Genomic DNA, 19,925 nt, shown 5'->3' with positions numbered 1-19,925 from the left:
CAGTTTTTACTTGTCTTACTGGTCGTGAGAATAGAAAAAAATAGTGATGGTGGTAGTACTGGCAGTCAAGGTCCACAATGCCCAATCCTTCACCCCAAACCCAGAGAGCATTGTGACTCTTACTTGTCAAGACTGGACCCAACTTCAATTCTTGTGATGGCAAAACTGGGTCTTAACTCATGTGAGGCTGTTCTAGGCTTTGTTCATCCCACTTTATATATGCATTTATTCCCTATGTGGTCATTAATGTGCTTGCTTCAGGAGTGCAGCTCCAGACATTGCTGGAGGTATTGTATAATCTATAGTATATTCATTGTATTGCTTTTCTAGAATCTATGAGCTCTGAAACATCTGGCCTCAAGAGTTTCAGATTAAGTGTGGAATTATAATAGCAAATTTATATGTATGGTTGCCAGATTTAGCTACATGCATACATTCAGGATGCTCAGTTAAATTTCAATTGCAGATATACAGCAACAATTTTTTTCATAAACATGTCCCATGCAATATTTGGTAGTACTTATGCCATAAAAGTAGTCATCTATCTGAAATGCAAATTTCACTAGGCATTCTGTATTTTATCTGGCAACCGTATTTATTTGGCAATGTACCTGATGCAGTTGGAAGCACTTTACACATATTTATTCATTTAATTTTCAAGAAGATCCTGTGTGGTGCTAATATTATCCACATTTTACAGATGAGGAAACTGAGAGGCCAAGTAACCTACCTAAGGTTACAGGGTTATTGTAGGGTGTTGTTGACATTCAAACCCAGGTGGTCTGGCTCCAGAGTCTGTGAGAAGTCTGTACTGCCGGGAGAGGGCTTAGCATAGTTCCTGGCACAGAGGAAATGCTCAATATTTCTAATTTTTATTGTTACCACCATCACCCTCTCCCTGAGCCCTGATTAAACTTAAGAAGTCAGGCTGGTATATGGGGCAATGCCTCCACCTGTACTGCATAAACCTAGTTGGAGACTGCATAACAATTTACCTTACATACAGTGACTTGAGGGAATACACAGTCTGGCCTTTCACAGACTTCCTTCATCATCATATTTCTTTTATTAAAACAAGACTCTCTGGGGTTTTTTTCTCCATGGAGCTGAGTGGGGGGAAAGGAGTTTTGGGGTCTTGACAACTATGGTCCCTTGCAATTAGAATTCACAGTTCCCCTGCAGAAAGTGTAGCCTTGTGCCCAGCTGTGGATTGTGAGTGATGAATTTAGAGGCTGAAGCTAGAGTTTTTCCACTTAGTGGGCTCAGCTCCAAATTCCCTGTGAGTGATGTATTCTCCCACTTTGTATCAGGGTTGAGGTCAGAGCTGATCTTGCAGTTTAGGTACCTGCAAGAACACTGAGAAGATGGAGAGGTTACATTGGAAGGTTGGGGGCAGGGGGAAGTTTGGGAAGGTGGCCAGATAACAGTGTCCTTATGTGAATAAAAATGTGTGGGAGGGCGCCTCTGTGTGACTCTAAATATTGTGTGGGATCGCAGCTTGTCTGATCCATGTCCCTGAGGTGTCACATAGCAGATTCATTCTGTGGTTGCAGAGCCAGAGTAACTACAAATACAAACTGAAATGAAGATTTTATGTATTCTAGCATGTTTGCTTATTAAATAGTAATGATAAAATTGTAGCAGTAAGTAAAAATCGGAGACAGTTGAATTAATTGTGAAAGATGGAAATATTAAGACAGTTTTAAATTTATCAAACTTAGATTCCAAACCAATTTTTGTTTTTTGGGGTGAGGTGGGGAAGGATTGGGAATGGTGGGGATTTTGAAGTTCTGTAGAGATTAGGACGTCTGTACTATTCACTTCATCAAAGACAAAAAGCTGTTTGAAATTTTCATAGAAAGACTAGGCTAGAAAACTATGTAGCCTTACTCTTAAACCTGGAGGAGCCACACATATAACCGAATTGTAATATGTGTATCTAAATTTATGCAGATTATACTTTTTCGGCAAGTCATTCATATTTAGCTGAAAACTCATTGGGTTTTCATTACTTCAAACAGATGTATTCTGGCATTAGAGTATGAAAATTACCCAGGATGTCATCTTTCTAATGCCATTAAAATATTGGCTGCCTTTAAAAAAAATCATTTGGTGCATATCTTTATGCTTTATGAGGAATTTTGGGGTCTTATTTAGTAATGAAAGACTTTTTCTAAAGCTCATGGATATAAATTTAATTATGCACAAACTTCCTACGAATTGACTGTCTTACATATGTAATCAGTTGTGGGCTTAAGAGGAAAGAATGGTAGATCAGTCTCTTGTGTCTTTCTGTTAAGTTACACAAATACTCAGTTCTGCCCCTAGACCTGGGCCCTTCATTTAGAATGTTCCACTTTGCCCTGCTCTGGCCATACCTCTCCCTGGTCGAGGAGTCTGTGAGGCCAGGGCAGCAGCCCTTTCCTTCTACAACCTGACATTCCCTGCCGCATGGCCCCAAGCCTCCTTTCAGGGCCTGTTTGGGTCCCTTCCAGGGAGTCATTCCTCCATGAGCTGCACTATATGTCAAGGGCCTCAAGAATTCAGACCTGGCTCTGCAGGTCTTTATGAAGGTATGTTGTAGATAGATCGGTTCAATACTTAGAAATGACATGTGGGCCTCTGTGTCAGCCTTTGTTGTGGACCAACCACCCCAAACCTTAGAGACCTGAAACGAGAGTGATTTAATGTTTCTCTTGATGCCTTGAGTTTGGTGAGGGTTCTTCTGCTGAGATTGCCTGGGTTCTTACAGCTGCATTTAGCTGGATCATGGCCTGGAATGTCCATGATTGCCTCAGTCATGTGTCTGGTAGTTCATGGTGGCTTGGTTCTTTATGTGGCCTCACCTCCTCCAGGAGGCTTCTTTAAAGGATGCCCTTGGGGCTCCGTTCAAAGGGAGTTAACATGGAAAGTGAAAGGCTTCTTAAGGCCTGGCTTCGAAACTCATGAAAAGTTTCTCTGCCACACTCTCTTGGCCACATCAAGTCACAAGGCCAGCCCAGATTCAAGGCAGGAGAAATAGATCCTTCTGCTTGGTGGGAAGAGGGGCAAAGTCACCTTGCAGAAGGACGAGAGGATGGAAGGAAATGTCACACACATCCTTGCAAACAATCTAACATACACTCCATTTGTATTCCTGTCCCGGGCCCCACAGATGTTAGGAGCAGTCTTGCAGAAGCCAGAAGCAATAATACCACCAAACTTTTATCCGCTCACTCTGAATATAATAATTGAATGTAGTCAGGTTGACTCAGGGAGTCATTTGAGGGGAAATGTAAAAGCCAAAACTGGGGAAATGTAAAAGCCAAGACTTGGGAACTGGTTGATATGAAATTGTTGTTTAATTTGGACGAGGCCAGTACACAATGTTCAGTGCTTGTCATTAATCCTATGATTTTCTTTTTAAATAGCTGCTTCCATCTTGAGTAAAGTAAATCTGTCTGTGGACCCTTGTGATAATTTCTTCCGGTTTGCTTGTGATGGCTGGATAAACAGTAATCCAATTCCTGAAGATATGCCAAGCTATGGGATTTATCCTTGGCTGAGACGTAATGTCGACCTCAAGTTGAAGGGTAAGCTTCTGGTGGGGTTTAGTGATGCTCTTTACAGAGAGCAGTATTTGACACGAAAAACATAGTTTTGGGTTTGAAGCATGACTGCTCACTTTTTAACTATACTAAATTCATTTCTAAGATTTTTTAAAGTGGGAGATTGAAAGGAAAATTGTGGAATTCCAGTCTCCCAGATTTCAATGCAAGCCTAGTGTAGCTCGTTATGTTCAAGTTTGATAATAGTAAGTTCTGCTGCTGAAGGATAAATAGCATTTGACTGAGGTTAGGAGCAAAGGGATAGTTAATGAAAGTCATGTTATATCAGTATACTTATTTGTCTGTTGTGTTCAGAACAAACTTCATCACTTGCTGATTGTGTACTGGATTTTCATAGTTCGCAAAATGTACTTTACACTTCATTGTTTTTTGACATTACTTTTGAGAACTCTGGATGACCTTGTATTTGTCATATTGTTCCTCTTAACTTCTAAGTTGGCTCTGGGGAGACTTTCCTTTCTCGTGTGGCCTCTCTAGCAACGACAAGCTCACACACACATACTCACATATGCGTGCGTGCACACACACTTTTCAAAAGTTGGAAATGTCTTTTGCCAGAGGATCTTCTGCTCACAATTGATCTATTTTTTTATGCTGAGCTGTTGGAGAAAACCACTTCGGGTTGGAAGTAGGGAGATTTCAAGGCCAGGTAAGGTATTGTTTTGAGAAGGCAAAAATAGTATTTTTTTTGTCCTCTTTCTGGTAGCTGTGAATTGTTGCCGTGTAACTTGCATTCAGTAACACATCTGCAAAGAATTTTTGAGAATCATTATTTTTGTTTCTTCCCCATATCCTTTTCACCAAGACTTTAAGTGTATGAAAGTTAAATATGTATCAATTTATATATGTATAGCAACTGAAACCACTGGCAAAATACCTGTTGTCAACTGTAAGGGAAAATGTGCTTAAATTTCACAACTGGCTGTCAATCATATGGACTTAGATTTTCTAGTAGGAGGCTCAAACTTAGTCTTCATAAGTTATAAATGAGAATTCACAAGAATGTCAGAGTTTGCCCATAACCCCACAGGTGAGGTTTCTGTACTGCAAAACTAAATAGGACCTTAAGGAAAGAATTTACTAAGATTTATTTCCCTGTAGGACCATCTTGTGTTGGTCCTTTACCTACCATTCTTGCATATTTCCTTTTTCCCTTCTCTAGCTCTTTTCTTCCTAGACAGAGACATGGTGCATGCGCACTCACACACACACAGTCACACAAACCGAAATATCACTGAAGGATAAGAAAAAGTCAAGCTTTTCAGATAGGTGATCCTTTTATATTAGTTATAGCCCAAAGATTTCTATCTTCATATATAACTGCATGAAGCAGTTATAGTAATTTAAAGAACTTTCTGAAAATGTCTTAATGTAAAAACTACAATCAGTATCGATGAACTTTGAGGAAGATTCTGTATATGGGCTAAAATTCATAAAAATAAGAGTAAATTATTCAGAGCAGCGCAAGTTTTTTTTTGTTTTTTTTTGCTTGCTACTTTTAAAAGTGAAAAATTATATGTCCAAGTGAAAATAAAAAACAAGAATAGCATGCAAAAAATAAGAAGAAAGTGGTACATAAATCCACCTCTAGAAATAACTGCTAATAAAGCAATTGGGTATATATCTTAACAGTTTTTTTTTCCTGTGTGTGCACATGTGCATAATCTCGTATGCAAGCCCCTATATTTTAAAAAATTAGCTGATTATGCATGCTGCTCTGTCACCTACTCTAACAAACGATGCATTCCTCATAGACATTGGTTATGTCAGTAGATATCTTCTATTATAAATAACACTATAATAAATAGCCAAGTTTACACATCTTTATGGCCTTATCTAAATGTATCCTTAGGATAAATTCCCAGAAATGAAATTGTTGTGTTGAAAGAGTATTCACTGTTTCATTTTTGTTGCATAAAGCGGAATTGCCCTTTAGAAAGTGATTTCTAGGCTTTATATAGTTTCTTGCTGTTGTAAATGGTAACTTTTCTTTATCAAATTTTTTTGTTCGGGGAAGGGGTATGAAGTAAGGGTCTGCAAGCTGTGGCCTGTGGGCCAAAATCCAGCCTGGTTTTGTAAATAAAGTTTTGTTGAAGACTGCCATATCCCTTTGTTTGTGCTTTATCGATGGCTGCTTTTGCACCACAATGGCAGAGAGAGTTGAGTATTTGCTACAGAGACCATATGGCCTGCAAAGCCTAAAATATTTACTCTCTGACCTTAATGGAAAAAGTTTGCCAACTCTTGATGCCTGTTACAAACCTTTGATATATCTATATTGGATCCTATTAGAACTATTTTATTAATTAATAGCTTTTTGGTGGCTTCTTTGGGATTTTTTTGATAGGTAATCGTAAAATTAGAAGTAATTATAATTTTTGTCTCTCCCTTTCCTTTTACTGTATTGACTGGAGCCTCAGATCAATGTTGAATAATAGCAATGATAATGGGTATAATTTTCTTATTCCTAGTTTGGGTGGTAATGCCTCTAGTATTTCTCTCCAATATATTTTTCCTTTGTTTCTAATATTTTTTTTAATTGTGTTCTATTATTCCTACTATGGAAAAAGGTATTGCTCAAGAAAAATGTCTCTTCACTATCAAGGGGGTATCTTTACATGGAGTATCTTTTTTTGACTTGTCTAGCTTTCCTCATGCTGAATTAACCATATAATCTTGAAATAGATCTTACTTATGAATAGCTTATTATTTTAAGACATTGCTAAAATTGAATAAGCTAGTATCGTTTCTTACATTTGTGTCTATATTTATGGTTTGAATTGATCCATGGATTTTTGTATGCTAGGTTTGTCAACTCCTGTTATCAAGGTTGTATGGCCTTGTGAAACAAAATGGGAGGCTTCCCATATATTTCTATGCTCTGGGAAAGACACAACCCAAATAAACTCCAAGTTTATTCTGTGACAAGCACTGTGTAGGATGCATTCAAAAATCAACTATGGGGCTCTTGCTTCAAGTGCCAAGAAGGAGAGCAAATGGTGGAGTAGGGTCTCTTTAAATTAGCATCATCTTGTACCAGTTGTATGTGTTTGAAATATAAAATATGTATTAGTTCTTTAAACATTTAAATTTTGAGGTAATTCAGACTTAGAGAAAGTTGAAACAATAGCACAAGGAACTCCCATATGCCCTTTACCTAGATTCCCTGATTGTTATTGTTTTGCTTTATTTGCTTTATCATATTCTTTCATTTTCTCTGTCTATAAATGTATAGATATTGTCTCATTCTCTGTATCTGTACATTTATACAGATAGAAGTACTATATAAATGTACAGATGGTATTATTGATACAGAGATTTATAGATACATATTTTTCTGAACTCTTCAAGTATGTTGCAGATAATTAGATATTCTTAAAGTGTATAAATAGAGCTTTTCAAATATCAGATATACTGACAGTCTTATTTTTTTTTAAACACTAGATTTTTATTTATTTACTTATTTTGCATGCAAGTTGTTTATTTTGGGAAGTGATCCCGGGAAATAGAGGTGGGGGACTGGAAAGAGTGAAAGAGGGAAGGGAAGAAAAGCCAATCCAAGAATTAAACACTAGATCTTTAGACTCTATCTGTATCTCTTTATTCTGTGTGTATCTGTGTATCTCTCAGTCTGTCTACTCACCCATCTAACCATCCAGGTAACATAAGCTCATTGTAGACCAACTATAAATGACTAACAAGAAGAAACATCAGATCCCAGTACCCCGTGATAACTTTTCAAATGGAAGTATACAGGAAAAATTATATATATAGATCTCAAAAAGGATCATGTACTCTATTTTTATGAGCTGATCTTTTTCCTTGACATGTTAATGTCTTTTCAGGTCAATAAAATAGACCTATACCATCATTTGCCATGACTGCTTTATACAGATATATTATAATTTGTTTAATCAATTCCTGTGTTGCCATTTAGGTTGTTTCCAGATTTTTTTCTCATTGTAAGCCAGTCATAGCATGAGTTTTGAAGCCACAGAGCTAGATTTGAATCCTGGTTCACTTTCATTCCTCTTCTGTGTCACTTTTGGTCAGTTATTTAGCTTACCAAGCTCAGCTTTCTTGTGTTTCAAATGGAGAGAAGAATACTCATTTCATAGGATTTGTGAGGATAATGGAGATGACCTACATAAAGTACACAGGCCAGGTTCTGCCATACAGCAGGCCCTCAATTAATGTTTGTCCTTTTGCTCCTCCATTTTGTCTCAAAGATAGCTCTAAGGCTCATGAAGTAGTGTCTCTCAAGTGCTTTAACTTTTTTTTCTGGTCTTATCCTCCACAAATATCATGTGCTTTCGAAAATATTGAATACTGTCTAGATATTTTTCCTCACCCTTCATAAAAAGAGAGAACATCCAAAAATAAAACCCAATACTACCAATCAAGAGAATACCATTTTCTTAGGGCTGATAGAGAATACACAGATACGGCTGTCCAATTTGTGGAAGAAAATGGATTTGACAGACCTTGCTGATGAAAAATTGCCCTCTATTGAAGTCAGTAATCTGGCTTCATGAATTTTTTCTTTAAATGGCATATAAGGCTCAGATTTCTACTTGGAAAATAAAATTATTTCTTGTTTGCTCCAAGATTTGTTTTTTGTTTTTTTTAAAAAAGGCTGAATGCAGTCATGTGTTTCAATGTATTAGAATTTGCTTCCTATAAAACCTCCCAAATTTGTCTTCATGTGACTATGAAGATGACACAGCATGCATTGCTTATGAACGAGCAGATGAAAATTTTGCAAATGAGCCCTTATGAAACATGAGGCAACGAGTGAGATAGAACACTTGTGTCAAACAGAAGACAGATGAGTCAGCTTAGGGCCAGCTCATCTCTATTATGGAATAGCGATCTTTGCCAATATTTTATAAAGAAATGCAGTACATTATTATGTTCAAGCACAGACAGCACCAGCAGAACAGTAAGATGAACTAGGATCTGTGCATTAATGAGCAGAGAAAGATGATTGTGATTCATAGGTTGGTTATTTATTTGTTAATACCTGCTGGCTGAGATTCAGATGATTCTCATAATTAAATACCTGCCCCTCATAATCTTGTTTTTCCTATTACTGATCTTAGCCCAATCATCTTTTGCAGATAATAAAAAGCTGAAGACTTCAGTTCATCTCCTGTGAAGTCATTTGATAATTAGAAAGTTCCTATTACTGGAAACATTGTGAATTGTGTCATTTTAGTCACTATAATGATGTACCAAATTGAGCCTTGACATCGTTAAGCTTTTTGAAACAAACGATTTCAGACTGGGAAAAACAAAACAGGGATGTGGTGGGGAAGTGCTAAGGAGCAGTCAGCCACTGTGGTGCACTTTTTATTGCTGGTGAAAACTTGGCTCCTGTCAGTCTCAGTGAGTCTGCTGTTTGGAGTGAGTGTGCCCACTCAGAGCAGATTCCTGTTTTTCTGACCATGCTGGTTTGTTGTCGTGTGGCCATACAGGGAGCAACACATTGCTAGAGTCTACGTATGTCGTCATTGGTCCTGCATGCACAGAGGGGTGCTGTGTAAAGATGTGGGCTTGTATCGAAGACTTGTAGGATATGAAATGAAATGATTTTACTTGAAAAGTCTGTTGTTGTTGTTGCTTCCATTTTTCCTAATTGCAGTACCCCATTTCAGCATGAGTAGGGTGGGAGTGTGAGGAAGGGGAAAGAAGTTGTCAAATTTTTAAAACTTTTGCAATTTCCTGTTGGGAGACATTCACTTCAAATACAGAAATGGGTGGGAGGTGTAGCTCAGTGGTAGAGTGCGTGCCTAGCATGCAAGAGGTCCTGGGTTCAATCTCTGGTACTTTTATTAAAGATAAATAAACAAATAAACAAACTTAATTACCCACCCCCCAAACCAAAAAAAATTTAAAAAGAAATGAATTTCTTCTGGAAGGCTCTGTGAAAAATGTGCATTTAGCTCTAGGGTATGACCTCTTTCTAAATAGATTAAGGAAGTAAAGAGGCCATGAGAATGGCCACTACATGTAAAAGCTTGTGTTCTGGTAGTTCCGACAGTCAGCATTTTAGATTCTCTTCTTGTGTATACATTCCACCCCCCATGCATGTCCTTGTCTTACTTTTTGACTCTCTCCTATTCCAAGCCTTTTATTTTAAGATCTAATCTTTTCCCTTGTGGCTTTAATGTAGCTTTTCTTTCATAGTGGTTTATATTACAAATAAGTTGGGTACGGTTGATAAGAACCAGACCTATTCAATTACATTCATTCTGAGTTGTATGTTCTTTAATATGAGGGAAATGTGCTCACTTCAAATAGATTGAACTACACAGCATTTTGATTGTATTCATTTATCTGTGAACACAGGACTCTTTACTGAGCTTTTACTTTTTTCCTGGCACCAGTTTCTTTTAGTCACAGGTAACAGAAACACCAACTTAAGAAAGAAAATTTTTTGGCTCATGTAACCAAAATGGCTAGTAATAGTGTGGCCTTCAGGTAAGAGTTGATCCAGCAGCTGAACTATGCCATTAAGGATTACATTCCTTTCTTTGTGTGTACATCCACTGTCTCATGCTTCTTTCTAAGTCTGCTTGGTAATACGATTGTTGCCAGTAGCAACCAGAATTTAGACTTCCTCATTTGCATCTAGCAAGAGGCATTGTGTTGGGCACAGGAGGTTGCAGAAGTTAATGAGACCCCCAAGACTACCATGTGGAAATTAAAAATCTGCACATCACAAACTATCTCAATAGGTATTGTAATCAAGACTCTAGAGCCACTGTTCAATATGGTAGCAACTAGCCACATGTGGCTTTTGAGCCTTTGAAATATGGCTACTCGGAATTGAGATGTGCTATAAGTGTAAAATACATCCAAATTTCAGGGACTTCGTTTAGAAAACATATAAAATATCTCACTAATAAACTGATGATTTATTTCATCAATTCCATAATGAAGTGATATTTTAAGATACATTGAGTTAAATAAAATCTGTTATTAGACATAATCTCACCTGTTTGTTTTACTTATTCAAATACAGTTAAAATAAAAATAACTATTACATATGTGGCTCAGATAATACTTCTGTCAGACAGTGCTGTTCTAGTGTCCTGAACAGGCCATTAGAAAGGTAAGCTATCTGGGAAGAAACTCAAATTTTTTACACTGATAGAGAAGGATCAGAGAACACCTTTATTAAAAATAGCTCTCTCCTCCCGTCTCCAGTTCCTCTCTTTCCTGTTACCCTATCAGTGTCCTCTGTGATACTTATAACTGTCTGAAATTATCTTGTCTCTACACTTGTTTACTTGTTTTTCTCATCTCTGCTTGCTGCCGTCCCCACTTCTCCCATGGTATATTTCCTGAGAGCCAGAATCTTGTCCATTTTAGGCTTCACTGTAACTCAGCACCCAGCATGGTGCTTGGCACATAGTTGTTGCTTAGTAATACTTGTTGAAGAAAGAGAAAGATCGTGCCCTCTGTGAGTGGCTGAGTGCAGTGTCGGGGTGAGAGGCTGGCTGGGTTGGGTGGCTTTCTCTTCTCTTTCTCCCCTCCTTCTGTGCCTGGGGCTGGCATGCTGTCCTAAAAGAGCCCTGAATTGCAACCAGAGCTTGCCCCTGATTGGAGGTGAAGGCTAATTGTCAGTTCTTCATTTGTGTTTTAGGTATCAGGAAGGCAGGACAGGGGAGTGGATAGTGAGATAGGCTAGAGCCCTTCCCGGGACTCCAAGACTCCCTGGCGGTGTGATCTTGTGTAAGTTACAGCAAGAAAAATAAGAACTCACAGGATGGTGTTCAGGTTTGGGCTCTGAAAAGAAATTGGGACTCTGCCACTTATTGGCTATATGATCACAGGCAAACCACTTCCTTCTGAGCCTCCTTTTCTTATCTGGCAATGCTGTTGAATGAATTCAATGAAATGCATTGGAAGTCTTACAGGGTTCAAAAAGTGGCATCTGTTATTATTGTTAATTTCATGAGGATTAAATTGACATTTTAAAAGCACTTGGTACACTTGGTTCAGGACTCTAGGTGCTTAAGAAAGGTTAGTTTCCTAGTCAAATAAAATTAGAACTTTAAAATATGAAAACAAATATATGTACATTCATGACTGGGATATTATGCTGTACACCAGAGATAGATTGTAATTGACTGTACTTCAATTAAAAAAAATAGAACTTTAATAGATAAGAAAAATTTAGCAACATTATTATCGAGTGAAATATTGTGATCTAGTTTTTTCCAGAAGTCTCATTATGCCTGTAAATGAGCAGCTAATCCTGAAAGAAGCAAGCCCGGGCATGAAAACAATAAATAGGTTAGGGTATTTGTGTGTATTCCCAACGTTTATTGCCGAACCTTGGTCATGAAACCTTGGAAGTTCTCGATAATAATCTATTGGTCAGACAACACACTCATTGGTGTACATGAGTTTTAAATCTCTCCTACAGGGGAAGAGAGAAGAGGAAAGAGGAATTGGTAGAAGAAAAAATGTCATCTTAGGCTGTTGTAAATCCTCTTCAGATACCACTATTTTTTTGTTGTTGTTGTCGTTTTTGTTTACACCAATTTCCTTTCTCTCTCTTTTCCTCATCCCTAGGGGATCTTTAACTTGGACCCATGTCTTCTCAAGAGAGCTGTTGATAAAATTCAGGGACTTGAATAGGGGGGAAAAATGCACCTTTATTTTTGCAAACCTCTGGTGGAACTTTAGCATCTTCTTTAATTATAAATGTAGGCTACAATCTCTGGTATTATTAGCTTTGACTTTGTTACCAATGGGAATCACTTTTAAAAATTTTAATACAGATGTTGCAGGTATCTTGAAATATTATCTACATACATCACCAATTGAAAACCATAGTAGTGGCTCGACTTGATGCTAGGTCTTATTTAGTGAGTTAATGAAGTGACACATATATCACGAAGTCAAACAGTAAAACAACTGTTTTGTTAACTGTGTTGTGAAATAACTGATTCCCATTGTAAATCTATATTTCTTATGTTCTTATAAACATTATTTTGAGAATGGCCCATAGGTTTTGAGAACCTGTCCAGGGGATATATGGCATAAAAAAGATGAAGAACCCCTGCCTATGTAAAGATTGCTGGGGCAGGCCTCAAGAAGGTATAGTTTTATTTCACTCCAGCCTTTCAGTGCATCTTAATTCAGGTGTTTCTACTGGAGATGACTATTACATGGCTCCATGAGTCCACTTGTACCCAAATCTTTGAACAGTCCACTGTCTAGAATCCCTGGATAATGAGCACATTATATTTTATTTATTTATAAGGATATTAGGTGAAAACAGAGGTATGTGTTTGGAGATTTGTGCCAATGCCAAAGCTTGCACTGATTAAGTACGAGCTTTATGGGGTTGCCTGTGTCATGAAACAGATACATTTATGGATGAAATTAGTCTGTTCCTACATACCTATTATGAAAGCAGAGAGTTAAAGGTCAATGCCCAACTAAAGATGATACAGCTTTTGCCATGGTGTAGTTAAAAATATTTATAAACAGTGCAAATAATTGAAAATACTAATACACAAAGTAGTGTCTTCAGAAGCACATGTTATGTGGTGTATGAAAGAGCTCGCTTGTTGTCTGATCTTGAAGACAGGTGCTCTTGTTTGAACTTGGAAGGACGGGGTAAAGGGGAACTGGAGGTGCTGGGGTGAAGTTCCAAGGAGGAGACCAAATCAGTATAACTTGGCTCTGTGGGGAGGAAGGAATGAGCAGGGCTGTTGGTGAGAACTGACAGGAGTGAGATGGGCAGATGAAGGATGTCAGAATCCATTTGTGAGATTTTTGACTTGTGGCAGGAGATGCTGAGGTTACTGAGAAGTGGAGCGACAGCCTGGAAATGCTATGCGTGGGACTCTTGACTGAAAAAAAAGGAGTGGAAAAACAGATGAGGGGGCATTTTTGTAGCATAAATATTGCAACACATTATGAAAAGTTTCCTGCTAGTTAGCTTGAATGTTGTAGGAAGATTAAAAACATTTTACTGTAGAAGACTGTCAACTAAATTTAAGTTCTTTGGACTAAATATAAGTTTTTTGGCACAATATGCACATCCTGAGAAAGACATATACACCTACGACGCCACTTCTCAACCTGCCCACACCCATGCCCTGTTTTGCATGGTTGGCGTGTATAACGTATTTTACTTTGTAGTTGTTCAGAAGGGTTGCGTATTTTTGAAAAGCCACTTCCTGAAAGAGGATGACTGAAAAGGGAAGAAAAATCCTAGCTGGCTTTAGTGGTTACAATTCGGAGGCGTGCTCACGTGAGCTTTGGTGGTAGCGATTCCTGATGCTCCCCCAAGTCCTCATGTATTCCTGCTGTTCATTGCCAGAAGCCAGAATAAAAATGGAGCTGAGAATACAGGATTTTTGCAGGAACTTCCAGGGGTCATCCAGATTTCACTGCAGAAGCAGATGACTCAGATTTCTTGGGCATTGAAACCTGTGTCTTTGAGAAATGGAATGATCACTTACTTTTACTACACTCCTTTTTTTTTTTTTTTTTTGTGGAGATACTGGGGATTGAACCCAGGACCTCGTGCATGCTAAGCATGTGCTCTACCACTGAGCTATAGCCACCCCTTGGTTTTACTACACTCCTAACTGGTCAGTGACAAAACTCAGGCACCAGAAAAATTAAAAAGTTGGTTGCACACAAATGCATGCTCCAACAGAGTTGAAAATTTGATCCTCACATTTCCAAACTCCCTGATGAGATGGCTTCAGCTGTGTGCTCACCCTCAATTCTGAAAACTTTTTAATGGCAACTTGAAGGTGTGGATGGGTTGAGCATTTTTACGAAGTGGAAAAATTCCCATTTTCCCGATTTACTACTAATGGGGGTATTTCTACTCATTACTGTGAAATGACCCTTTAACATGCCAAAAAGAAAAAAACGTTCACAAATTTGTAAGAGTACATCACATAGAGAAGGGCCTAACAGTCCAGGCACGTGTTAGAGGTGACTTTATTTAATAAATACCCTTGTTACCATTTGTTGAACTCTAACCTGAACTCTCAACAAGCCTATAAGATGGAAGGTTTATCCGCATTTTGCAAATAAGAAAACAAAAGCAGCCCAGCAGGACAATAACCAGCCCAAGGTCACACAGCTAATAGGCGATGGAGCTAGGATTAGAATTCCGATGGTTTGACTCTTAGTACCTGATAAAACCTCTGAAAACCGGTAAGATGGTATTATCCCACTTTACAGCTGTGAAAGTTGAGGCTTGGAGAGGTTAAGTAATTCATTCATATTCACAGCTAATGACCTATAAAGGTACCTTCCAGAGCAGTGATGTCCAAAAGAAATGTTAAGTCACCACAAATGCAACTCACATGAAATTTTACATTTTTTCTTTTTTTTTTTTTTTAAATAGAGGGATTGAACCCAGGCCCTAGTGCACTCTCAGTACGCACTCTGCCACTGAGCCATACCCCACCTCAATTTTACATTTTCTTTTTTTTCTTTTATTGAGTTATAGTCAGTTTACATTTTCTAATAGCTACATTAAAGTAAACAGGTGAAGTTATATTTTATCTAACCCAGTATATCCAAAATACTGTCATTTCATGGAATCAATATAAAAACCTTATTTTCAAGACATTTTATATTCTTTCTTACCTATTAAGTCTTTGAAATCCAGCTCGCATCTTACACTTGCAGCACGTGTCTGTGTGGACCAGACACATTTCAGGCACTCAAGACCCCCTTGTGACTACTGCTTTTGTGTCGGACAGAGCAGTTCTAGACCAGTGCTTCTCAAGCCTGGCTGCACGCTGAAATCACTGGGGAGCTTAAAAGACGCAGATGGGGGAAGGGTATAGCTCAAGTGGTAGAGCACATGTTTAGCCTGCATGGCGTCCTGGGTTCAATCCCCAGTACCTCCTCTAAGAATAAATAAATAAATAAACCTAATTACCCCCCCCCCCAAAATAAAGACACAGGTGCCCGGGGCCCATCCTCACAGGTTCTGATGTAATTGGTCTGGGGGTGCAGCCTGGGCTTCCGGATTTTTAACCACCCCTCCCCCACAGGTGATTCTAACATGCAGCCAAGTTTGAGAACCTACTCAAGGGCAATGTCCAAACTAACCTAGTAGAGAACTGTAGCTGCTGTCCATTAGAGAATATTCTGTGAGTTTTGTGAAATGAGATCCATTCAAAATAACCAGTCTGGCAATATGCTTTGCTAGTTGACATTAAAGAATGTCGGGCAGTACCCCAACTGTTTTATTAATTTCTCTCAATTTGCGTTTCCCAACATTTTGGCGAAGTCCTGGATAATGTAAGAAAAGAGATTTCTTTTTCCTCCCTTGATACACACCAGTGCAAGTTAATTAAGACGTACAAATTCTATTATTTTAATTGAGGTCAGAAGTGTTGGTGCCAGTCTGGAAGCTTTGAGCTGTGGGGAAGAGGAAGTTGGGGTTTGAAAACTGCAGGTCATTGCCAGAAGGAGGCATGTCTAGTGGGGACCACGCGGGAAGTGCTGGGTGAGGAAAGGAGGCGATTGTGGCTCTGGCTGAGGTCTGAAGGCTGCACAGCCCACGGGGTGGCGGGACGCCCACGGGGCTGCTCTTGCCAGAGGCCTCACGCCTGCCTTTCCGCTCGGCCAAGCTTGTATTTTTGCCCCTGAGACCTGGATGTGAAACCCAATATTCAGGAATTAAAATGTCTCATCTCACCCGGAGGTTCACTTGTCCTTAAAATGCTCTTGGACTCATTTGGAGTAATTTTTTATTGCTTTCTTTTATTCAAATCCAAACACAGCTTGAATATTCTGGACACATTTATTATTTCCCAGAATGAAAAATACTGAGTCTTCTGTAGTGGTAATGCTATAGTGACATGCAATTTTGTTGGTTATATTTATTGACTTAAAATTAAGCAAGAGAGCACACAAACACTGCTGAGTTTTTCATAGCCTCAAGTAAATTAATACCATATTTCATTGAATCAAAAAGACTGTCAACTGTAAGATGCCCTGTTGTTTCATGTATATGAAACAAGACTAAGCTATTACACATTGGCTTCTTATAACTTTTTATTTCATATTCATTGCAGGTTCTTTTAGACTTAGACATTAATTTTTATCATATATTACTCTTTTGCATTAATTAAAATAGAATATGCAAGCAAAAGAAATGGGCTAAGTTATTCCAAAAACTTCCTCATAGTATTTTTTGATTTGAAATCATCAATACTTTTGTTTTCTCACAAAATATTATTCTCTTTCCATCAATAATGGCAGTGATTCAGCATTTCTCTAAAACATGCTCTCAATCATCTCAGGGATTTTCCTCCAAGACTGCCTTTTTGAATATGTAGTAAGTTTTAATTTCATTGCCAAATTGTAGTGAATCTTCCTGAAGAAACGTTAAGTGACAACTTGCTAGCCATGCAACCAACTCATTTGAAGTGCCAATGATGAGAGCTGCTAGGTCAAGGTCACGCGTGGGCAGGCAATGGCATCTACGTCGTGACTGTGCCTAGCTGACAGTTTTAAGATGGATTCCAATTTCAGAGATGTTAAGATGTGAAAAAAAAAAAGCTTCTTAGATTTCATGAAATATGATATGTAAATTGTATTTCTCATAATCCAGGTTCCCCAACTTCTGTCATATCCACCTTGTTTGTGTACCTTGAACAGTTTCAATGAGATTTGCATGATTTCCCTCCTCAGCACACCTAGGCTTTAATGTTCAGTGACGTATAAGCAACACTCCCCCTCTTCCTTCTTATATGCTAGTTTGTAGCTGCAAAGCTGTACTTTGATACCATTCTCAACCTTGAATGTGTATGTGGATAACATGGGAATCTTGTTAAAAAGCAGATCATGTTTCAGTAGGTCTGAGAAGGGACCTGAGTCTACATTTCTGGCAAGTTCTCAGGTGATGCCCCACTACTATTCCAGGGACCAAACATTGAGCAGCCAGACTTTGCTATATTTGAGGACGTGGTATATCAGTAAAGCAGCACCTCTCCAGGGTGCAGGGGTGGTTTGTTTTTCTTCCGTTCATATTACTATTTTGATGAAACCCTATATATTGCAAATGTCATTGTATTGGGTAAGAGCAAAGATTTCTTAGGATAAAAAGAAAACAAGAATTTTGTGTGTCCTCTCTTATGGTACAGGGAGAGGTATTTCTTCCCTTTAATTTGTTTTCTGAAAGATTTGTTCATTTTGTTTTCCTTTGCCTTCCTCCTCAGAAAACTTGGACAACTGGAATTTATTAGGAAATCTGCATGTAATTGCAGATTAATAACCCACCCATTAATACCACATTAGTTCATTGTGATTAATATCATCTGTGTGTATACTAAATGAATTAGTAATGACGGACTATTTGCTTTAAAGTGTCAAGAGAACATTCCATGTAAAAAGGCACTACCCATAACAGGAAAATTAATTGTAGGCTGGTTGGATAATAGCTTGTCACAAACAAGATATGTTTGTTTGGAAAGCCTCATCGGTGTTGATATTTCTGCAGTGACAGATACTTTCTAAGACATGCGTGGACCTTTTAACTTATAAAACGAGAGGGGAATTTTATTTTCAACAACAGTTGAAATACGTGTGGGAACTTACGTTTCTGGAAGAGAAACATACACACTCACATACATGCGCTAGTATACTCACAGGTCTGCCTGTGGCACTAAACAGAGATTTCCTGTAGTGGCCTTTTAGACTGAGTTCCAAATTGAACTGCTTCTCCTACCTGCTGTCTATTCTGAATTCATAAATTCACTTCCTCAAGGCCCGTGCATTTCTTGTTACTAATTTTATTCCTTTAGTGAATCATTTGTTTTCTCTATGGTTCCTCATTCTAATTCTGTGATGTTGGCCCTCATTGTTTATTTCTGTCTTTGCCCTACATCTGAGGAAGCGAAGGTCAAGAAAATTATGTGACTTGCCCAAACCAATCCAGCCATATAATTTGTCCCCCACAGATTATGGGTCTAACATTTCAAATGTCTCCAATTTTAACCCACGCGGAAAGAGTTGCATGAGCAGAGCCTCTGTCCAGCTGGTGCCTTTGAGGAAACCCAAGAAGCCCGGTGTGATTGGAGCTCAGAGCTGGAGGGGAAAGGGGACACAAGATAGAACTGAAGGGAGAGGAGGGGCTGAAGCTCACAGGCCTTGTAGGCAGTGTAAAGATTTCAGCTTTTATCCTCCGGCAACAGGAAGCCATTTGTAAATGTCATGTCAAGGGGGCAATGAGTGATGCATTTTGCCGGAGCACACGGACTGCATGTGGGGGATGGCTCAGAGGAGGGGATTGATGTATGAAGATAGTTCAGAAGGCCCTGGCATGCTGTTCTGTTTTCTAGCTTGGGACCCAGATGAAGGTAGAGTTTGTCTTCCTTGTTACAGAAAACCTCAAGTATTATTCGGCATCCTTTTCTCTCTTTTATTCTCAGTTCAGCATGAAGGGTCATTTTCTCTTCTTTGTGGCCCCTGTTTTTTTTGAAACACCCCCAGGCACTGGGCAGAATCAGTGAGGGGAGCCGAAGCCACAGCCAATGGGCAGTGAGGTTAATTCTGGTCCCCCCCACCCCAGCCCTTTGGTCCTTTGGCCCTTTGGGTCCTCTGCTCCTGCCAAGGGTGCTGTTGCTTCCCATCTTTTGCAGGAGAGGATTCTGGATAGAGAAGGAAAGAGAGCCCAGCTCCGAACCCCTCACTGTCAGAAACCCACTTTTAGAGGATAGCCTCCCTCAACCGCACACTGTGGTTTGAACAGCCAAGAATAGAACCTCTGCTGCTCTCACCTCCTCAGGGAAGGTGGGAGTGAAAACAGGGGTTAGTTGGGAAGTGGCTTTTTAAACCTATGTTTACAGTGTTTTGATGCCGCTGTCGTAGATGAGAGAGGAATCATGAAGTCTGGAGCTCAGATTTTTTAGGATCCGGGGATTCAGTATTTCTTCCTCTTCGTAGGGTGTGGTATAAGCAGGAGTTGAAAATAGCTATCCTGTATTGTTTTTTCATTTTGGAAGTCTTTCCGGCATAGTGCTGATTTTTTTTCTCTCTTAAACCAGTGAATCGACTCTCACCTCAAAACCCTGTTGCATTTCACCTTTAAGAAAGGAACTTTTTAAAGCTGAGTTTTGCAGAACTGAGGACTAACTTAGACCTAAATGGGCCAATGCAAGGAGAGTGTTTCCAGGACAAGAGAAAGTAATGCTCTCTGTAAAGAATGTTGACACTGAATTAAAATGGAGCTGCAGAGTGAGGAAATCAGCAAAGAAAGGCTAAAACTCCTGATTTGACTGGGCCACTAGGGAATGGGGGAGGAAGGAA

The 19,925-nt window shown here is 38.9% G+C and overlaps 1 protein-coding gene across 1 annotated transcript in view; it reads left to right on the top strand.

The window, feature by feature from the left end:
- The window catches only part of PHEX (phosphate regulating endopeptidase homolog X-linked), a 186,894-nt gene that overhangs the window by 26,940 nt on the left and 140,029 nt on the right, over positions 1-19,925 (top strand). Inside the window, exon 5 of the mRNA XM_006192807.2 lies at positions 3,411-3,572. Within this exon, the coding sequence (XP_006192869.1) occupies positions 3,411-3,572 (162 nt within the window). The remainder of the gene's footprint in view (positions 1-3,410; positions 3,573-19,925) is intronic.

This window comes from Camelus ferus, chromosome X (genome assembly GCF_009834535.1).
Source record: "Camelus ferus isolate YT-003-E chromosome X, BCGSAC_Cfer_1.0, whole genome shotgun sequence".
In the NCBI taxonomy this organism is placed as follows: domain Eukaryota; kingdom Metazoa; phylum Chordata; class Mammalia; order Artiodactyla; family Camelidae; genus Camelus; species Camelus ferus.
This window is presented reverse-complemented; position numbering and strand designations above follow the sequence as displayed.